This window comes from Mastigoproctus giganteus, chromosome 4 (assembly GCF_048544385.1).
Source record: "Mastigoproctus giganteus isolate SK-2022 chromosome 4, ASM4854438v1, whole genome shotgun sequence".
Lineage (NCBI taxonomy): Eukaryota > Metazoa > Arthropoda > Arachnida > Uropygi > Thelyphonidae > Mastigoproctus > Mastigoproctus giganteus.
The window spans coordinates 223,752,614-223,770,128 of record NC_143578.1 but is presented as its reverse complement, the minus strand read 5'-3'; the positions used below and the strand labels follow the sequence as shown (position 1 = coordinate 223,770,128).

Here is a 17,515-nt window from a genome sequence, read left to right as displayed (position 1 = left end):
GAAATAGCATCCTTCGGTGGCTTGATGCCTTTCACCATCAGGCTATACATATTGCTACTGGAGCTTTCAGAACATCTGTTCATAGTCTTTATGTTGAAGCTAATGAACGTCTTTGTCCCTTCAAAACAGTTGTATCTGCTGTATTTCAAGCTTAAATCCCTGCCAGATCATCCCACGTGGACATCCATTTTTGAGCCACAGATGGAAAATCTGGAACAACACTTGTAAGACGGCCAATCGTCCATTCGGTATTCGTATCCAAAGTCTATTCAGAAATTTGGACATCACAGTAGACAACATTGCCCCCATCACCTAGGCAATCCCTTCCACCCTGGCATGCTCATGTTCCCACCTGTAACTTCTCTCTTAGCAACTGGGGGAAGGATAATACTCCACCTATGTCTACCTGCAGCTTTTCTCAGCCCACCGAGTTCAACATTCTGACTTCTTGCCAGTCTTCACAGATGGTTCGAAGTCAGAGGTGTCTGTTGGATCTGCAGCTGTCTTCCCAGATGCTATGATATCTGAGCAGATCCCTGCCAAATACAGCATATTCAACTGCAGAGCTGCACGCAATTGAACTAGCCTTGAATCACATACAAACATGCCACCACCAAAAATGCGTTACATATACTGATTCTCTTAGTTCATAACAGGCTTTGTCATTGATGAGGCACAATTCTCATCCAGTCCTGTCCCAGGTACAGCAGAGGAGACATTCCCTTTCTCAATTGGAATTTGATATTCACTTCTGCTGGATCCCCAGACACATTGGGATCCTGGGAAATGATTTGGCAGACTCTGCAGCCAAATCAGTAATCCGTTATAACTCTTGTCTGTTAGTCCCCTATGTAGACTGCATGCAAGAAATTGGTTTCCCAATGGCAATACTCTTGGCATGGGCAGGCTGAAAATAAGCTCTACGAGATTAAACCTGTAATCAAACATTGGCCGTCCAGTCTGTGCAGGGAACATAGAGAGAGGAAGTTGTTCTAGCTCATCTCCATATAGGACACAGCCATCTGACACAAGCTTTTCTGCTGAGGGCTGATGATTGTCCTATGTGCAGGCATTGTGACACCATTTTAACCATGAAACACGTCTTTACTGTGTCGTAGATTTTTAAATGAACGCCGTTTATGTTTTAGTGCTTTTAATCATCTGACCGCACTATAAACACTCAGATTTTAGCTGACAAAAATGACATGTCTGCAAATTTTAAAACACAAATCTTTACATTTGCATATAAATGTTTTTTGTATGCATCATATACATCTCTTTTTTACCTGAATTTATTATCTAAATTTACTTGTCTTTTAGTCATTTGTATATACTGATATATCAGATAGTATGAATCAGAGCTGTAATAATGAGGAAGGAAAATCGTTTTGAATATTTTCGTTGGATTCTTTTAATTGCGTTAATTTGAATTTTAATTATTTTGAATTGTGTTAAATTGATTATTTAATTATTTATATTTTACTTTAATTAGTTAATTATTTATATTTTACTTTAATGTACCGGTAAGTTGTCGATTTTTTCGTTTTTTTCCGGTTTAATTTCTGGAGGGTATCATACGGAAGTGTTCCACGTACTATATTGAGGTAAACTCCTCTTATTAATTTACTAATACTGATATATCATTTTTAAGTTACTTGTGTCCTATTCTTTTTAAAAACTGGATGGTGCATCATGGCCTTAGTCACCCTTGCACCATAAAAAACCAAAATCAAATCAAATCTCACATAATACTCTTCTATAATAATATTTTTCTAACAGTACAGTAGAAGGCTTAATAAGTTTATCTGTAGAGTGAAACCAAAGTTCATTTTTAAGAAGAAATATAAATGAAGATGGTATATATTTTTTTTTTTTCTTTTCTCTACAGTGGTACTATATATCACTTCAGAAGGTTGAATTTTAACTGGAAAGACATACAACATAATGAAAGTATACACATGTTCTCAAAACTAAAATAAATCAATTAAATTTTCTGTTTTACCTTGGAATATACATATAGCACCAAGGAATTTAAGTTAGCTACCAAAAAACATACTCATTGTTGGCAATGAACTACTAATTTCTAGCAGTTCATATGAAAAGAAAGCAAACAGAGAAAGTCTAATACTAGAAATTGATGAAACTGGTGAAAAACCAATCCTGCACAAACATACACCATCAACATATATTTATGCAAAGCTGAGGAAGCAAGATGAAACAGACAGGAGTTTGAGTGAACTGCGGCAGACTTATAGATAAAAATTATGTTTAAAAAAAAAAAAAAAAGAGAAAGAAAAACAAAACTAATGTGTCACATTTAAAAGGACTAATCTTTAAAGCATAAGGTTTAACATTACATGCTAACTCCCGGTTTTAACAGCAATAAAAAAACCGGTCAATAGAGAAATTAAAATAGTTTTTTTCCACAAGATTTAGAAGATATGAAAAGGTCTATATCTTTATTGTCCTTTCTTTGCAAGAAGCATGATATAAAAGAATATCTCAAAGGATATTCTTTTATAAATAAACTATATTCTTTCATAAAAAAAAATTTATAAAAGATTTTCTTTTATAAATAAACTATATATAGAAAAAGCCCACTTACTCTTCACTCTCTACAGTCTTTTCTGGGGCCACATAATTTCGTGGAATGTAACCAGTCTGTTGATTAACTAGATGTCTTGCATGCCACCAGTCTGGATCACTAAAAGGAGTACCATAAATCAACTTTAAAAATACTAATACGATTTAGCATATAAAAACTATAAAAATGTTTGATGCTATTCCTGGGGTGGGGGAGAAATGATACCACTGTCTAAAAAAGATTCAGTAATACTGTCTCAGCACTAAACAAAAACATCGTTATATATATGTATATATTCTTTAGACAGTGATATGGTAAGCAACCTATTTATTTCTATCTAATATTTTCAGTAATACAGCAAACTCTCGATTTACTGGGATCAAATTAACCGGGACACTTCAAGATTCCAAATTAAAAAAAAAAAAAAAAAAACCAACCAGAAATCATAAAATTCAAGTAATAAATAGAATAGATATAAACAGATGTTTTGCAAGTCATAAATAAGAGAGACAAGAAGCGGTGTTATAAGTCGTCATTAGGAGATTAGTGTGCTATTTGTTATTTTATTTGTTTTTTTTTTTTTAGGAGCATTAGCAACTAAGGCTATATTGCGGTGGTCATTCCCTGACCTTTCCGCATCCTCCGTATTTGGTGGTGATGGGCTCGAACCCCGGTCTAATCAAGAAGCGACTGCTGCTCCTTCCCACCTGGCTACGGAGGCGCCCAGATTAGTGTGCCTATTATCTTGCAACCCCCTGCTGTCTTCACACACGCTGCTCAACAAAAAAAAAAAAAAAGAAAAAAAGACCAATGTTTAGTTTGTTTTAGTGCATCGCGTCAATTGTTGTGTTCCATCACAAGGACAAATTTTGTTTCGTTATGCGTGTCAGGGATGTAGGAATTTTTTTATTTTTTTATAGTAACTTTTTATTTTTTTTTTTGTTTAGAAATTGTGAAAATGATGGGCAAACGCAAGAGTTGAGCTTTCATTTAAACAAAAACTTGAAATTATTCAAAAGTTTGAAAACGGTGCATCCATTAAATCTCTAAAGAACCATTATAATGTTGGTGACCAAACCATACATGACATTGTAAAAAATAAAGGGAAGCATCATATTGGACACACGAGTAGTGCACAGTAAGTTCTTTTTATCTTATCTACCACCATACTTTTTACGAATGTTGTTCGATACAGCAAGTCCCCGACTTATGTAGCTTCGGACTTACATTATGTTATTTATAATTTTTTTATATGACTGAAGACATTTCAAGATTTTACCATAATGTAACAACTTACAGAATTCCAGCTATTGGTATTATCGCAAATGCAATAAGATCGAGTTTACTACCCATTTATAATGAATTGCACTAACAGAAAAGCCCGATAAATCGGAAAGTGCAAATTGTTTTTATTGTTTTATGGCAGTGACCTCCAGAAATGTGGTTTAGTAAAATGTGAGCTTGCATGGAGTGATAATAGTGAGTTTTCGCCTTAATCCTGTGAAGTTCTTTTCAGAAAATTTCGTTTTGACTGTTATCACGGTCGACTAAGAGAATAATAAGTGACAGCGGTACTAGTAAGTCTATCACGAAAAGGAAAGCGATCGATTTGGATCAGAAAATTAAAATAATAAGGATGTATGAAAATGGCCGAACATTAACAAGTATTGCACGGAATTCATATTTGTCAGTGGCAACAGTGAACATAATAAAGGAGAAAGACAGAATACGAGAAGTGGTGAAGGGATCAGCACCAATGAAGTCAGCTATAACCTACATATCATTTTTTACACTAGAATAACATGCGTTTTTTCTTCCTTTTATGTTTTCTTTTCTTATGTGTCACTCTGACTACTTCAACACTGTCCCCAGATAAAGTTTTTATTTGAACTTATTAAAAATATATAACTATTATTCTTCTTTCTTCTGAGGATATTATGTGGTTTTTGTAATTTTGACATATCATGGATATAGCGGCAATATTTTATTAGTCATTCCCGAGTTACGAAAAAATCTCGACTTACGTAAGAAGTCCTGTAACGTATCTCTTACATATGTCGGGGACTTGCTGTATTTTTGGATTAACCAGGAAATCGATTATGTGGGAATATTTTTTTACCATCTATCCTGGAAAATCGAGAGTCTACTGTATTTCCAAAAAATAAAAAGTAATGTGGCAGACTGTAGCCAGGTGCATTAGAAAGATAAGTTTAATTATCTGGAGGAATTTTAATACTATAAAGGGATTATTACCTGTCATCGAGAACTACAAGTCTATCTCCTTTCCTGAAACTTAAGTTTCCTTTATCACGTGCATTATATAAATACAAGGCAACTACAACTTTTCCTATAAAGAAAATAAAGATGTACATCATTTAGCACTTCAATAAAATTATAAAAAATCATAAATGTACAATCTACAATACAGCAAAGGGGGGGAAACACAGAGAGAGAGAGAGAGAGAGAGAGAGAGAGAGAGAGAGAGAGAGAGAGAGAGAGAGAGAGGGAGGGAGGGAGGGAGAGAGAGAGAGAGAGAGAGAGAGAGAGAGAGAGAGAGAGAGAGAGAGAGAATGATCAAGCTGAATTTCAATATTAAATATGATGAAATTTGCCACGATTTTTTTTTATTAACCCAATACATGGAAATTCCAATACAATCATGGTCAATTAAATTTCTAAATTTGATTTTATTCTATTTTTCTTCTTCTTCTTTTTTTTTTTTTTTTTTTAGTACCTGTAAAATGTCTATATTTGAGCAGTGATGTAGCCTGAGACATTTTGTGTGGCCCAGGTACATCAACTATAAAATTATTCCTTTCTGGGATACTAGTTAACAAATATATCACTGCTTATAATTTAGATATAAAAAAAAATTACAAGAGATAATGGCTGCCAGATACATTTTCAAGTGTAAGCAGAGTAGTAGTAATAATTTCTGTGTTATATGAGGGTAATTCAAAAAATAAGTTACACTTGACCACTGTAGCCCAAGAGACATTTATTGAGGTATGCAACATTATGCAAGAGATAGCACATACTTTGCACTACTTTTCCACATTGTCACTGAGTTGGTGTAAACACTTCTCGGAACATATGACTAAACGTTCAATTCCCTGATGATAGAAATCCACTCCTTGGTCATTCAGCCACTGTCGAACTGCTGTTTATACCTGCTCATCGTTTGTAAATCGTTGTCCCCCTAGAAGTTCTTTCAGCTTGCTGAAGATGTGATAGTCACAAGAAGAAAGATCAGGGCTGTACGGTGGACATTGCCATACCTCCCATCCAAAACGTTGGAGCAAGTGTCATGTTGTGTGGTGTGGCATTGTCCTGAATAAGAACAACACCTCTGCTTAACTTTCCAGGCCACTTGTTGTTCATGGCTGTTCGCAAAGACCATAATGTTTGGCAGTATGAGGCAGCATTAATTGTTGTGCCCTTTTGCCATAAATTCTGTGCAAACAACTCCTTCACAGTCGAAAAACACAGTGGCCATGACCTTTCCTGCTGTTGGTGCAACTTCGAATTTCTTCCACACAGGCGACGTTGTGTGTCTCCATTCCATAGACGTTCTCTTTGTTTCTGGGGTGAAATGATGCACCCACATTTCATCGTCAGTGATGATGCGGCATAAGAAGTCATGGCCTTCCACAGAATAATGTTGAAGGAAGGCTAGAGAAGACAAAAAACGTTGACCTTGGTGTTCGTCTGTCAGTGAACAAGGAACCCATCGTGCACACAGTTTGCGATAGTCAAGATGTTCACGGACGATGGAATGAACACTGCCTATCAAAATATCCAACTCCTTTGCCATTTCTGCAACTGTCAGTCTTCGATTATTGCGAATCATTTCATCAAACTGAATCACATTGACTACGGTCGACGTTGATGACCTTCCTTCTTGATCAACATCTGTCAATTCTGTGTGACCACTTTCAAACTGCTGGTACCACTTCACTATGGCTGAATGCGACATTGCATTTTCTCCATACACCACCATTATTTCACGATGAATCTCGGAACAAATCAGACGTTTTCCCCCAAAAAATCATACTGTTACATGTACTTCAAACTTGGAGTAACATTCTAACTGTTGTGCCATTATGAATGCTTGCTCCCACACAACTGTTACTGCTATGTCAACAAAACTCACCTACCAGGGGCACACGATATGAACTCCATTCCACACAGCCGGCACATTTGTTGTGCAATTATATTAAGAGATGGCGGCAGGTGTAACTTATTTTTTGAATGCCCCTCGTATAATAAATACAGCATATTAACAATAGATTTACCAAAAACTGTTAGTGAATACACAGTTGGGCATGCATTTGCCTTAGTCATCCCATCTTCCACCTCATATTTGGCTGCCCTGTAGCCCTTTTGTTGTGTCCATTATTTTCATTATTATTATTGCTCTTATATTACTTCTCCCTGATTGGGGGATTCCACTCCACAACGTACACAGTGTGGTACATGGTAGCAGTACTCGTCACGGAGTAATGTCTGGTATTACTGTTGGTCGAGGAACTCTCTGACTATCCTATAGGTGTTCAAAGATTGTGACTTCTAGGTGTTCGCTGGGAGACCTATTGCTGCTAGGCTGTTATGTAGGATCTTTGGCACCATACCTGTGGTTGACACACCGATCAGGATGGTCGTTACTTGTTGCATATGCCACATCTGTTTGCCCTATCTTAGGTTCATGTACTTCCTGATTTTTTCCCCACGGGTTTTTTGCAGGTTACCAGTGTTGGGTACCGCTATGTCAATCAGATAGGTAGCCTTCTCCTTCTTGTCCACAAGGGCTATCTCCGGTCTGTTGCGCAGGATTGTCTTATCTGCTATTATGGTACAGTCCCAGTACAGCTTGTGGGTTCGAGTCTCTAGTACTGCTTGAGGTTTGTACTTGTAGTACAGTACACTTTCTTTGATCAACTGGTATTGTCTTGCTAGCTTCTGATGTATTATCCTGGCTACTTGGTTGTGTCTATGAGTATACTCAATCTGGGGATCACCTTGTGGTGGCATCGTCGACATGTGTCATCAGACACTCCAGACTTCTTGGCAATGTATTTTCTATAGTTCCTGGTGTTGATTACCTGGTCTTGGATGGTGAGCATGAATCCTTCAGTCTTGGGGAAGAGCATCCCACTCATGAGCCATGCATTGGAAGCAATTTTATCTATGTGATCTTGATGGAGATCATTGTAGTGTCTGCCATGGAGTGTCTTCTCTGCCCATCTTTCTAGCTTCGTTTGTGCTTCGGGTTAGGAGGGGACTCCCTGCTTAGGTTGAGTGGGGGTATACCGCTTGTCTATCTTCCTTATGGCCTGCTGGAGTGCTGCTGTGTGTTTCTGGAAGTAATCCTTCAGGTTAGCAATCGCTGTCTTCTGTTGCTCAATGAGGACTATCAGGCCCCTTCCTCCTCCTTTCCGGGCAACTGCCAGTCTCTCCACGGCTGATTTCGGGTGGTGTTGGTAGTTCTTGGTAGTGCATGACATCCTCTAGCTCAGTGTTAGTCCAATCTTCATAGGTGTTAATGGCTTTAACTGTGTTCCCTCCGTTCAGCTTTGCTTTCAGCAGGCTTCTGAATCTCTGATGGTATTTTTCGGTCAGGCAGGCCTTAATTTCCTTGTGCTGTAACTGCTGAGCCTGCATCATCCCCCAGTATTTGTAGGCCTCTCCCTCTGCCATGGCTTCGATCTCTTTACCAGTCTGCAGCTGGTAGTTTCGGTTAAATAATTTTCCCTGGTGCAATCCGTGGGTCTTGCATTTGTTTAGACCAAATTCTATCCTAATATCTGTACCAAATTCTTCAGTGATCTGGAGTAGTTGCTGGATGTGCTTCTCAGTTCCTGTGTAGAGCTTGATGTCATCCATGTACATCAGGTGTGTGAGGATGTACAGGTTATTCCTTCCTTCTTTGAGGTTATATCCATACCAGGGGCTCACATCTGGTGAGTATGGGCTTGGCACACCCAGGGTCCTGAGCTGGATATCATCATTCTTCTCTTCCTTGGTGATTCCCTTTTATCTCTCTCTCTCTCTCTCTCTCTCTCTCTCTCTCTCTCGAGGTAGTTCAGATTTTTTTTTTTTTTTTTGGCTGGTGCAGCATAAGCCTCAGGCTTCCTTGCACCATATGGCATAATAATAATAATACTTGCTGCTGTTGAGTATGGTGGATAGCGGGTTAAGTGGTAGACAGAACCACAATGGTCTCAGGGCATCTTCCTGAAAGATTCCTCTCCCGATGGGGATTAGCCTGGTTGTGATGTTTTTGACCTTAATAGTTGTACTCAATTTCGCCATCGTTTCTCCTAGGAAGTTTGTTATTATTATTGTTGCTCTTATATTATTTCTCCCTGATTGGGGGATTCCACTCCACCATGTACACAGTGTGGTACATGGTAGCAGTACCCGTCACGGAGTAATGTCTGGTGTTACTGTTGGTCGAGGAACTCTCTGACTATCCTACAGGTGTTCAGGATTGCGAACACCTTGTAGGTGTTCTCTGAGAGACCTAGGCGCCTCCGTAGCCAGGTGGGCAGGAGCAGCAGTGCGTAGCACACACTTCTTGATTAGACTGGGGTTCGAGCCCATGACCACCAAATATGGAGGATGCGGAAAGGTCATCAGAGCAATATGGCCTTAGTTGCTAATGCTCCTAAAAACCAAATAACAATCTGGGAGACCTATTTCTGCTAGGCTGCTATGTAGAGTCATTGGCACCATACCAGTGGTTGGCACAATGACTGGGATGGTCGTTACTTCTTGCATATGCCACATCTTGACCTCATGTATCAGGTTTGTATACTTCCTAATTTTTTCCTCATGGGTTTTCTGGACATTGCTAGTGTTGGGCACCGCTATGTCAATCAGGTAGGTAACATTTTTCCATCTTATCCACAAGGATTATGTCCGGTCCCAGTACAGCTTGGGTTGGGGTCTCTAGTTGTTATTTGATTTTAGGAGCATTAGCAAGTAAAGCCATATTGCTCCGGGGATATGCGGTGGTCATTCCCTGACCTTTCGGCATCCTCCGTATTTGGTGGTCATGGGCTCGAACCCCGGTCTAATCAAGGAGAGCGTGTGCTACGCACTGCCACTCCTGCCCACCTGGCTACGGAGGCACTAGGGGTCTCTAGTACTGCCTGGGGTTCGTACTTGTAGTATGGTACACTTTCTTTGGCCAACTGGTATTTCCTCGCTAGCTTCTGATGTATTATCCTGGTTACCTGGTTGTGTCTATGAGTGTACTCAGTCTGGGTAATCACCTTGCACCCTGCAGTGATGTGTTGAATTGTTTCTGAGGCAGGTGGCATTGTCAACATGTGTCATCCGACATTCCGGGCTCCTTTGCAATGTATTTTCTATAATTTCTGGTGTTGATTACTGGTCTTGGATGGCCAGCATGAATCTTTCAGACTCTGGGAAGAGCATCCCGCTTGTGAGCCATGCACTGGAAGCAATGTTATTGTTATCTGGTTTTTAGGAGCATTAGCAACTAAGGCCATATTGCTCCGGGGCTGACCTTTCTGCATCCTCTGTATTTGGTGGTTACGGGCTCAAACTCCAGTCTAATCAAGAAGCGTGTGCTACGCACTGCTGCTTCTGCCCACTTGGCTACGGAGGCGCCAAGCAATGCTATCGATATGATCTTATTATTATTATCAGTGGTAGTGGCGGTGGTGGCATAAGATGCAAGGAAGCAAGCTTATAAAGCATCAGCCAAAAAAAGAAAAATATTTCCCTAGTTGTTGTTTGTTGTTTGGTTTTTAGGAGCATTAGCAACTAAGGCCATATTGCTCCGGGATATGCGGTGGTCATTCCCAGACCTTTCCGCATCCTCCATATTTGGTGGTGATTGGCTCGAACCCCAGTCTAATCAAGAAGCGTGTGCTATGCACTGCTGCTCCTTCCCACCTGGCTAAGGAGGCGCCATTTCCCTAGTTATCCATCCGCTACAATAATTTGTCTAGTTCTTCCTTCAATTTATTCAAACTATCCTCTTCCATAGCAACAGATGAAAGTTTGTTAAAATAAACAACCTGATGGCAAACCTCAACAGATCTATCCTGCAACCATCCTTCTTTTGAATTTATTCCCCCTCATGTGTGTGTAATCTCAGAAAGATGAAGAATGTCATCAGCATTTAGCTTGCTCAGTCCATTTACAGCCTTAAACACCTCCTCAAATGCTGAAATTTGCATAGCTGAAGCTTTTCTTGGTAAGACCACCCTTTTGTTCCTTCCACCAATCTTGTTGCCCTTCTCTGCACCCACTCCAGCAGGACTACATCCTTCCCAAGATTTGGCCTAACCACCATTGCCTTCTACAATGGGATAACCACTTCCTTATACTTCTAACAAAGTTCCTGTATAGCATTCACAAAAACCCACATCATAATATACTGTCTGACAAATTTGATAGGATATTATGATGTGGTTACAAAGGAACTGGATGCAAAAAATAATTTTGATATCATATATTTGGATTTCAGGAAAGCTTTTGACACTGTTGTGCATGGAAGACTATTGTACAAATTGGAGCAGAATGGTATTAAGGGTAAGTTGCTACAATGGATAAAAGGATGGTTAAGTGGGAGAAGACAGAGGGTGGTAATCAATGGGTGCTGCTCTTCTTGGACTAATGTTATTAGTGGGGTCCCACAGGGTTCGGTATTAGGTCCACTGTTGTTTTGTATATTTATCAATGATATTGATGGAGGTATATCAGGCTTAATGTCGAAGTTTGCAGATGATACAAAGGTTGGCAGTAATGGCAGTGTGCTACTGCAACAGGATCTGGATAATTTGGGCAGATGGGCTAAGAAGTGGCAACTGAAGTTTAACCTTGACAAATGCAAATTACTGCATATGGGTAGAAGTAACCCCAGAGAAACGTACCAACTGTGTGGTACTACACTTAAGGTGGTAGAAAATGAAAAAGGCCTGGGAGTAATTGTGCAGGCAGATATGAAGTTTTCTGAGCAATGCAGACAGGCTGCCAGGGCAGGTCATGGGGTTTTGTCAATGATATATAGGAATTTTGCTAGCAGGGAAAAGGAGGTGATTATCCCTCTGTATAAGGCAATGGTCAGGCCACGCCTTGAGTACTGCGTACAGGTCTGGAGGCCTCATTTTAGGAAGGATGTAGATTTACTTGAGCGTATACAGAGAAGGGCAACAAGATTGGTGAGGGAATGAAGGGATCCTCTTATCAAGAGAGGCTTAAGTTCTGCAAATTGCAGTGGCTGGAGACTAGGCACCTGCGCGGTGATCTGATTGAGGTGTATAAGGCCTTGAATGGGTTCAGCACACTGAATTCTGATGGGATCCTTCCACTTGTTCAGATTACGAACCTAAGGGGGCATAAATTCAAATTAAGAAAGGACAGATGTAGAATAGATGTGCGGAAATTTGCCTTTAGCCAGCGGGTGGTTAGTTGCTGGAACAAACTTCCATCCGTCGTTGTGGAAGTTGATAGGTTGAATAAATTTAAGGAGGAACTGGACAGGCATTTGGAGGGAATGGTGTGATTTTTTTTTTGGCTGATGCTGCATAAGCTCATACACTTGCTTTCTTGCATCACATGCCACTACTACTACTACTACCCCATGAACTGCCTTGGCAGCCTGTCTGCACTGTTACCCTAAGTGTAATACCACACAGTCGGAACATTAATCTGGAATTACTGCAACCCATATGCAGTACTTTGCACTTATCAATGTTAAACCTCAACTGCTATTTCTCAGTCCACCTGCCTAATTTTTCTAAATCCCCCTGAAGTAGCATACTAAATCATTAACCACCCTGCCAATCTTTGTATCATCTGCAAACTTGGACATTAAGCCTGATATACCTTCATCAATAGCATTAATAAATACAGAAAACTACAATGGGCCCCAACAGTGAACCCTATGGGACTCCACTAATAACATTAGTCCACAAAGAGCAGTGCCCATTGATAACTACTCTCTATTTTCTCCCATTTAACCATCCCTTCATTTAGAGCAGTAACTTACTCATAATGTGACACTGCTCTCCAATCTGTACAATCTTTTATGTGAACAGTATCAAAAGCTTTCCTGAATCCAAGTATATGATATCAAAATTATTTTTTCCTTTGTTACTGTATCACAGTATCCAATCAGATCGGTCAGACAAGATCATCCCTTAACAAATCCTTGCTGTGACTACAGTATAAGTGCATTCCCGTACAGATGGTCCTATGTTACTTCTTTAGCCATACTCCATCATTTTCTCCAGAACTGAAGTTAAGCTAACAGGTCTGTAATTACTCATGCCACCTTTTCGATTCCCCTTTGTGAATTGAGGATACATTTGCACATCTCCAGTTCATAGAGACCTCTCCTGAATTCAAAAATAGTCTCATAATTATGGCCAAGGGATTGCTTATCTCCTTTGCTACCTTCCTTGATATAACTGGATAGATTCAATCCAAGGTGCCTTTTTTATGTTAAGTTTCAACATTTTCTCTTCAACTTTCTTCTCAATTATCACAAATCATTTAGCTCCCCTTTTAGATTTTTGATGAAGTTCTGGCATTCCCCTCCCTAAAGTATTTATCATGCAAGTAGATGCAATATATCTATTCAGGTTTTCAGCTACCTGAGCAGGATCATCAACAGTTAAACCAACAACCTTCCTTTTACTGTTAATATAAATAAAGAAGTTATTTGCTGCTTTTCTTTTCATTCTTTACGAGAGACTTCTCATAATCTACCTTAGCTTGCCTAACCTCCTGTGTGATGTGATTACAAATTTATATGCATCCCATGCATTTTTCTTCTCTGCCACAAATCTCATCAGTTCATCTGACATACATTTAGGTCTAAGCCTGGAACAGTATTTCTTAGATGGTATGAAAAGCTTAGTAGCTTCTATGATTACTTGCCTGAATGAATACATTCAGGCAAGTAATCATAGAATGAATACCTACAGATTCTTAATCCACTATTCTTAATCATAGAATGAATACCTACAGATTCTTAATCCACTATTCTTAATCACAGAATGAATACCTACAGATTCTTAATCCACTATTCTTAATCATAGAATGAATACCTACAGATTCTTGCCTGAATGAATATCTACAGATTCCTAATCCATGAAAAATCGCTGCTAATAATCAGATCAAGAGTATTGCTTCCTCTTGTTGTCACTCCAACATGCTGCTTTAGAAAACAGTCATGCAATACATCCACAAAAGTCTTGCTAGTGTCTGAGTGACCAACCAATAAGTTCCATTCAACATCTGGAAAGTTAAAATCCCCCATTATAAGATTCTGATTTATGGTCCAATCTATTTCTCTTCATAATTCTTTGTTTTACTCTTCACAGTCATTATGTCCAAAACACTTTTTCTCCCTCCCCCAGTGCTTATGTCACACTGACTCAACTTTGCACTGACCACCCACGTCGACTAGATGTACTGCCTTAAATTTAACATGCTTCTTAACTAAGGGCATAAACTCCTCCCCCCCATCCTATCTGTCCTCCTGCACACACTATATTCCCCATAATTAAATTGTACATTCCTTATGTCTGAGTGACACCATGTCTCTGGTATCCCTACAATGTCTGTATTTCATGACTTAATCAATACTTCAAATTTATCAAATGTATTTACTACACTCCTACCATTAGTATACACTAATGTACTTTACATGTACATTAGTGGACATGAAAGTATACATGCACCTGTTCTGATTCTTTGTTACCCTAACACATGTATTTACTTCTGTTAGGGTTATATTCATGTATTTACTTGTTCCATGATCACCCACAGCAGGACTTGAAAGTCCCTGACACCTCTCTTTCCAGGTGGCAGCATGTTCCAATAGCAGCAGTGCAAGATTTTAATGGTCTACAGCTCTAATTAATCTATTAGTCTGTGTATCCTCCTCCAAGCTATCAGTTTTCTGACCCACCTAACACTGCCTCAATAACATTAGTGAATATTCTTGCATCCCTTCTATTTAAGTGTGTCGCATCCCTGTAAAAACAGTCTTGCCTGTTAATAAGCACAGACCATGCTGAAAAAAATTCTACTCCATTAAGCCTTACACAGTCTCTCCAAGGCCAAACTGATTGATAGGACTCTTAAATCCTACTTGTGTTGACAATTGAATGTTTGTAGAATTTCTTAAAATACCGATTTAGATTGACTCGAGTTAATAGCATAGCTTAATTTTTATGGTACTCGCCTTTTGTATAATCTGCAATTGATGCTTGAGATAGGATGGATACTAATTTGAATTTAAAACTGGGATTAATATGGATAAATTTAATTTTGAAACAGAGTTAAAATATGCCCAAGGAAATAGAAGTGCACATCTTCGTCCTTGGTTGTCATAGAATTTAAGGTTAAAAATGATTGAAATCTATAAATCGAGGAGGCCAATAGCCATAACGAACTGGCTTTCAGTTAGCGATAATTGTCTTCAGTTGGTGATAGTGAGAAGGGAGTGAAATGTGTGTATTTAAAGGACTCTATGTTTCCCGTGATGCTCTGTAAGATTTGAAAATCTTACAAAAATAAAATATTTTTTTATTAAGACTTTGAAAGTTAGTTTTCCTTTGATTCTTGCCATTAATAGGATAAATGGGTAATATATGCAGTTTCAGAAATAAGAATTATTCTGGTAGGAGGTATAAAAATTAAAAGGTAGTAGGAACGAAAACAGAGCCATTAGCTTTACTTCCGTTAAGACAGGGAACTGACACTATGACAAACCCAGCAGGGGGTCCGGCACTACAAAAACAACTTAAGGTTTATGAGGGGTCACACACCGGAAACGTATTCTGAACAACACACACTAGTTTCTAAAAATAGACGCTATGTCTCCAGTGTCACAATTTGTGGTTTTTTTGAGTGCTATAGAGACAAGCTGTTATGAGACAGAAAGAGTTGTTTTGGAGAATTCGGCCGACATCAAAGAACACAACGGATGTCAACAGGTTGTAAAGAAAGTGGTATAGAGAATCACGTGCTAGTGCTACTGGGCAGGATGAACTAAGCCTTCCAACAAATGAAAAGAAAGAAAAATGAAAAAGAAAGAGTGATTGGAAGAAAACACTGTGGGAAGGCGTGGAAAACTCCTGGAGAAAATTTGTGGATGGATATGGACACAAAAAAAAAAGAGAGAGTGAAAAAAGGAAGAAAAGGAGAGGGGAAAAAGGAAGAGAAGGAGAGGGGAGAACTTTTTTGAGCGGTGCTAGTGATAGGGTGAGTTGGGTAGAGTTGCTTGAAAGATGATGAAGAAATGGCCGACGAAAAAAGTCGAAGTGGGGTTATCAGTAATGTAGTGAGTGAGAAATTAGGAGATGAACTGGAAAGGGGTAGTAAAAGGAAGTTCTGCAAACAGTGAGAATGCGAGAAGAAGATTCCCTTAGAACACCCAGTCCACCGAGGAAGGCGATAATATCCTGATATAGTCTTGAAAGGCAAAGGTAGCCGTCCTGACAGGAAAAGTAGCAGATCCTGAAAGCGGAGTAGAAGTTGCGAATGCCATATGATGATGCCCTGGAAGCTGTAAGATGTTGCCCTGGAGGCTGTAAGATGTTGCCCTGGAAGCTGTAAGATGTTGCCCTGGATAGCAGAAGATAACAGCTCTGGATAAGGATAGGATAGAAGGCCCTTATGAAGACACCGGATCACAGAAATTAAGTAAGTGAAAGTTAATTTGAGAATACTGTAAGTTAACTGCTAGAGAAAGGACTGTAGTGCGATATTTGGGGAATTCAATGATAAGAGAAAGTTATTTTGAAAATACTGTAAGTTAAATACTAGTGAAAGGACTGTAATACGATATTGGGAAATTTAATGATAAAGATAAGATTAGATGGGTGAACCAAAATAGGAGTAAAATCTACTCTAAGGCAATTATGGTTGGTTTAGGCAGTAATTTGGAATAAGGAGGATAGTAATGTAGATGAGAAAGTGAACGGAAGGAATTGTAGAAAAAATAGAAATATTAAATGTGTGGAGATAAAATTTATGTATATTGCCAACCCTTAAAGGTGTGTTTGAATGTAATATTGTATTTTGGTGATCAAGTTCTGTAACTGATAATGGTTAAAGAAATATATAAGAAAGAGGAATAGGGAATTAAAGAATAAATTGGTAGTTATGATGATACATAAAAGTAATATGATCAACGATATGTTTAACTTTAATGATAAAAAATGTTACTGACACCTATGAGGTATGATTTGATTGTGTTGTAATAGGAGCAGAAATAAGGTGAGCATATAAAGAGTGTAACTATTTAACCTGTGTATGTGTAATGAGAAAGATGAGGTAAAAAAAGGGGTCAAGTCTGTAAAGGAGCCTGTTAGATAGGAAGAGACTGGATATGTTGTAAGTACCTTGGTGTTGAAACAGTGAAATTCAATTCTCAATGAGATTTGTTATGATTTAACTGTAAATATGCATAATAAACTTGTTTTTTTTGTATAACATTTGTGTAATTATTTGTTGTACTGGACACAAGCCCATCCGAAGGGAATAATATACACCTTCAAGTTTCCCCCCCAAAACCTGAAGTCTTCTGTGAAGTTGAATAGTCAGATGTGCAAGTGGGAAGATATTATAAAGGGGAGCTGTTTATATAGGGGAATAAATTAAAATAATATAAATAATATATATACACTTTAACCCCCCCCCCCACAGCTCTTTGATACATGCGGGAATCTCGGGTGCATGAGATTCCAAATCGGAGAGAGGTTATAGGGTAATTTGGCATTTATTACGTTAAAATTAGAATGATGGCGAAACCATTCTATGATGAGGGCTTTGTACTGAAAAATTTTAAAACTAGATTTCAATTTAATGATGGGGATGGCTGAATCAACTAAAGGAGTGTGATTGTACATGTAGTGTGAGTTCTGTGTTTGATTGTCC

At 38.7% G+C, this 17,515-nt stretch overlaps 1 protein-coding gene across 2 annotated transcripts in view; it reads right to left on the bottom strand.

Annotated features, from left to right (window-relative positions):
* Positions 1-17,515, bottom strand: part of LOC150087435 (tyrosine-protein kinase Fyn-like) — a 168,024-nt gene that overhangs the window by 96,350 nt on the left and 54,159 nt on the right. For both annotated transcript variants that reach the window (XM_090371186.1, XM_090371187.1), the window contains exons 4-5: positions 4,838-4,931; positions 2,606-2,704 (exon numbers count right to left, since the gene is read on the bottom strand). In XM_090371186.1, coding sequence (XP_090227312.1) covers positions 2,606-2,704; positions 4,838-4,931 — 193 coding nt within the window. The remainder of the gene's footprint in view (positions 1-2,605; positions 2,705-4,837; positions 4,932-17,515) is intronic.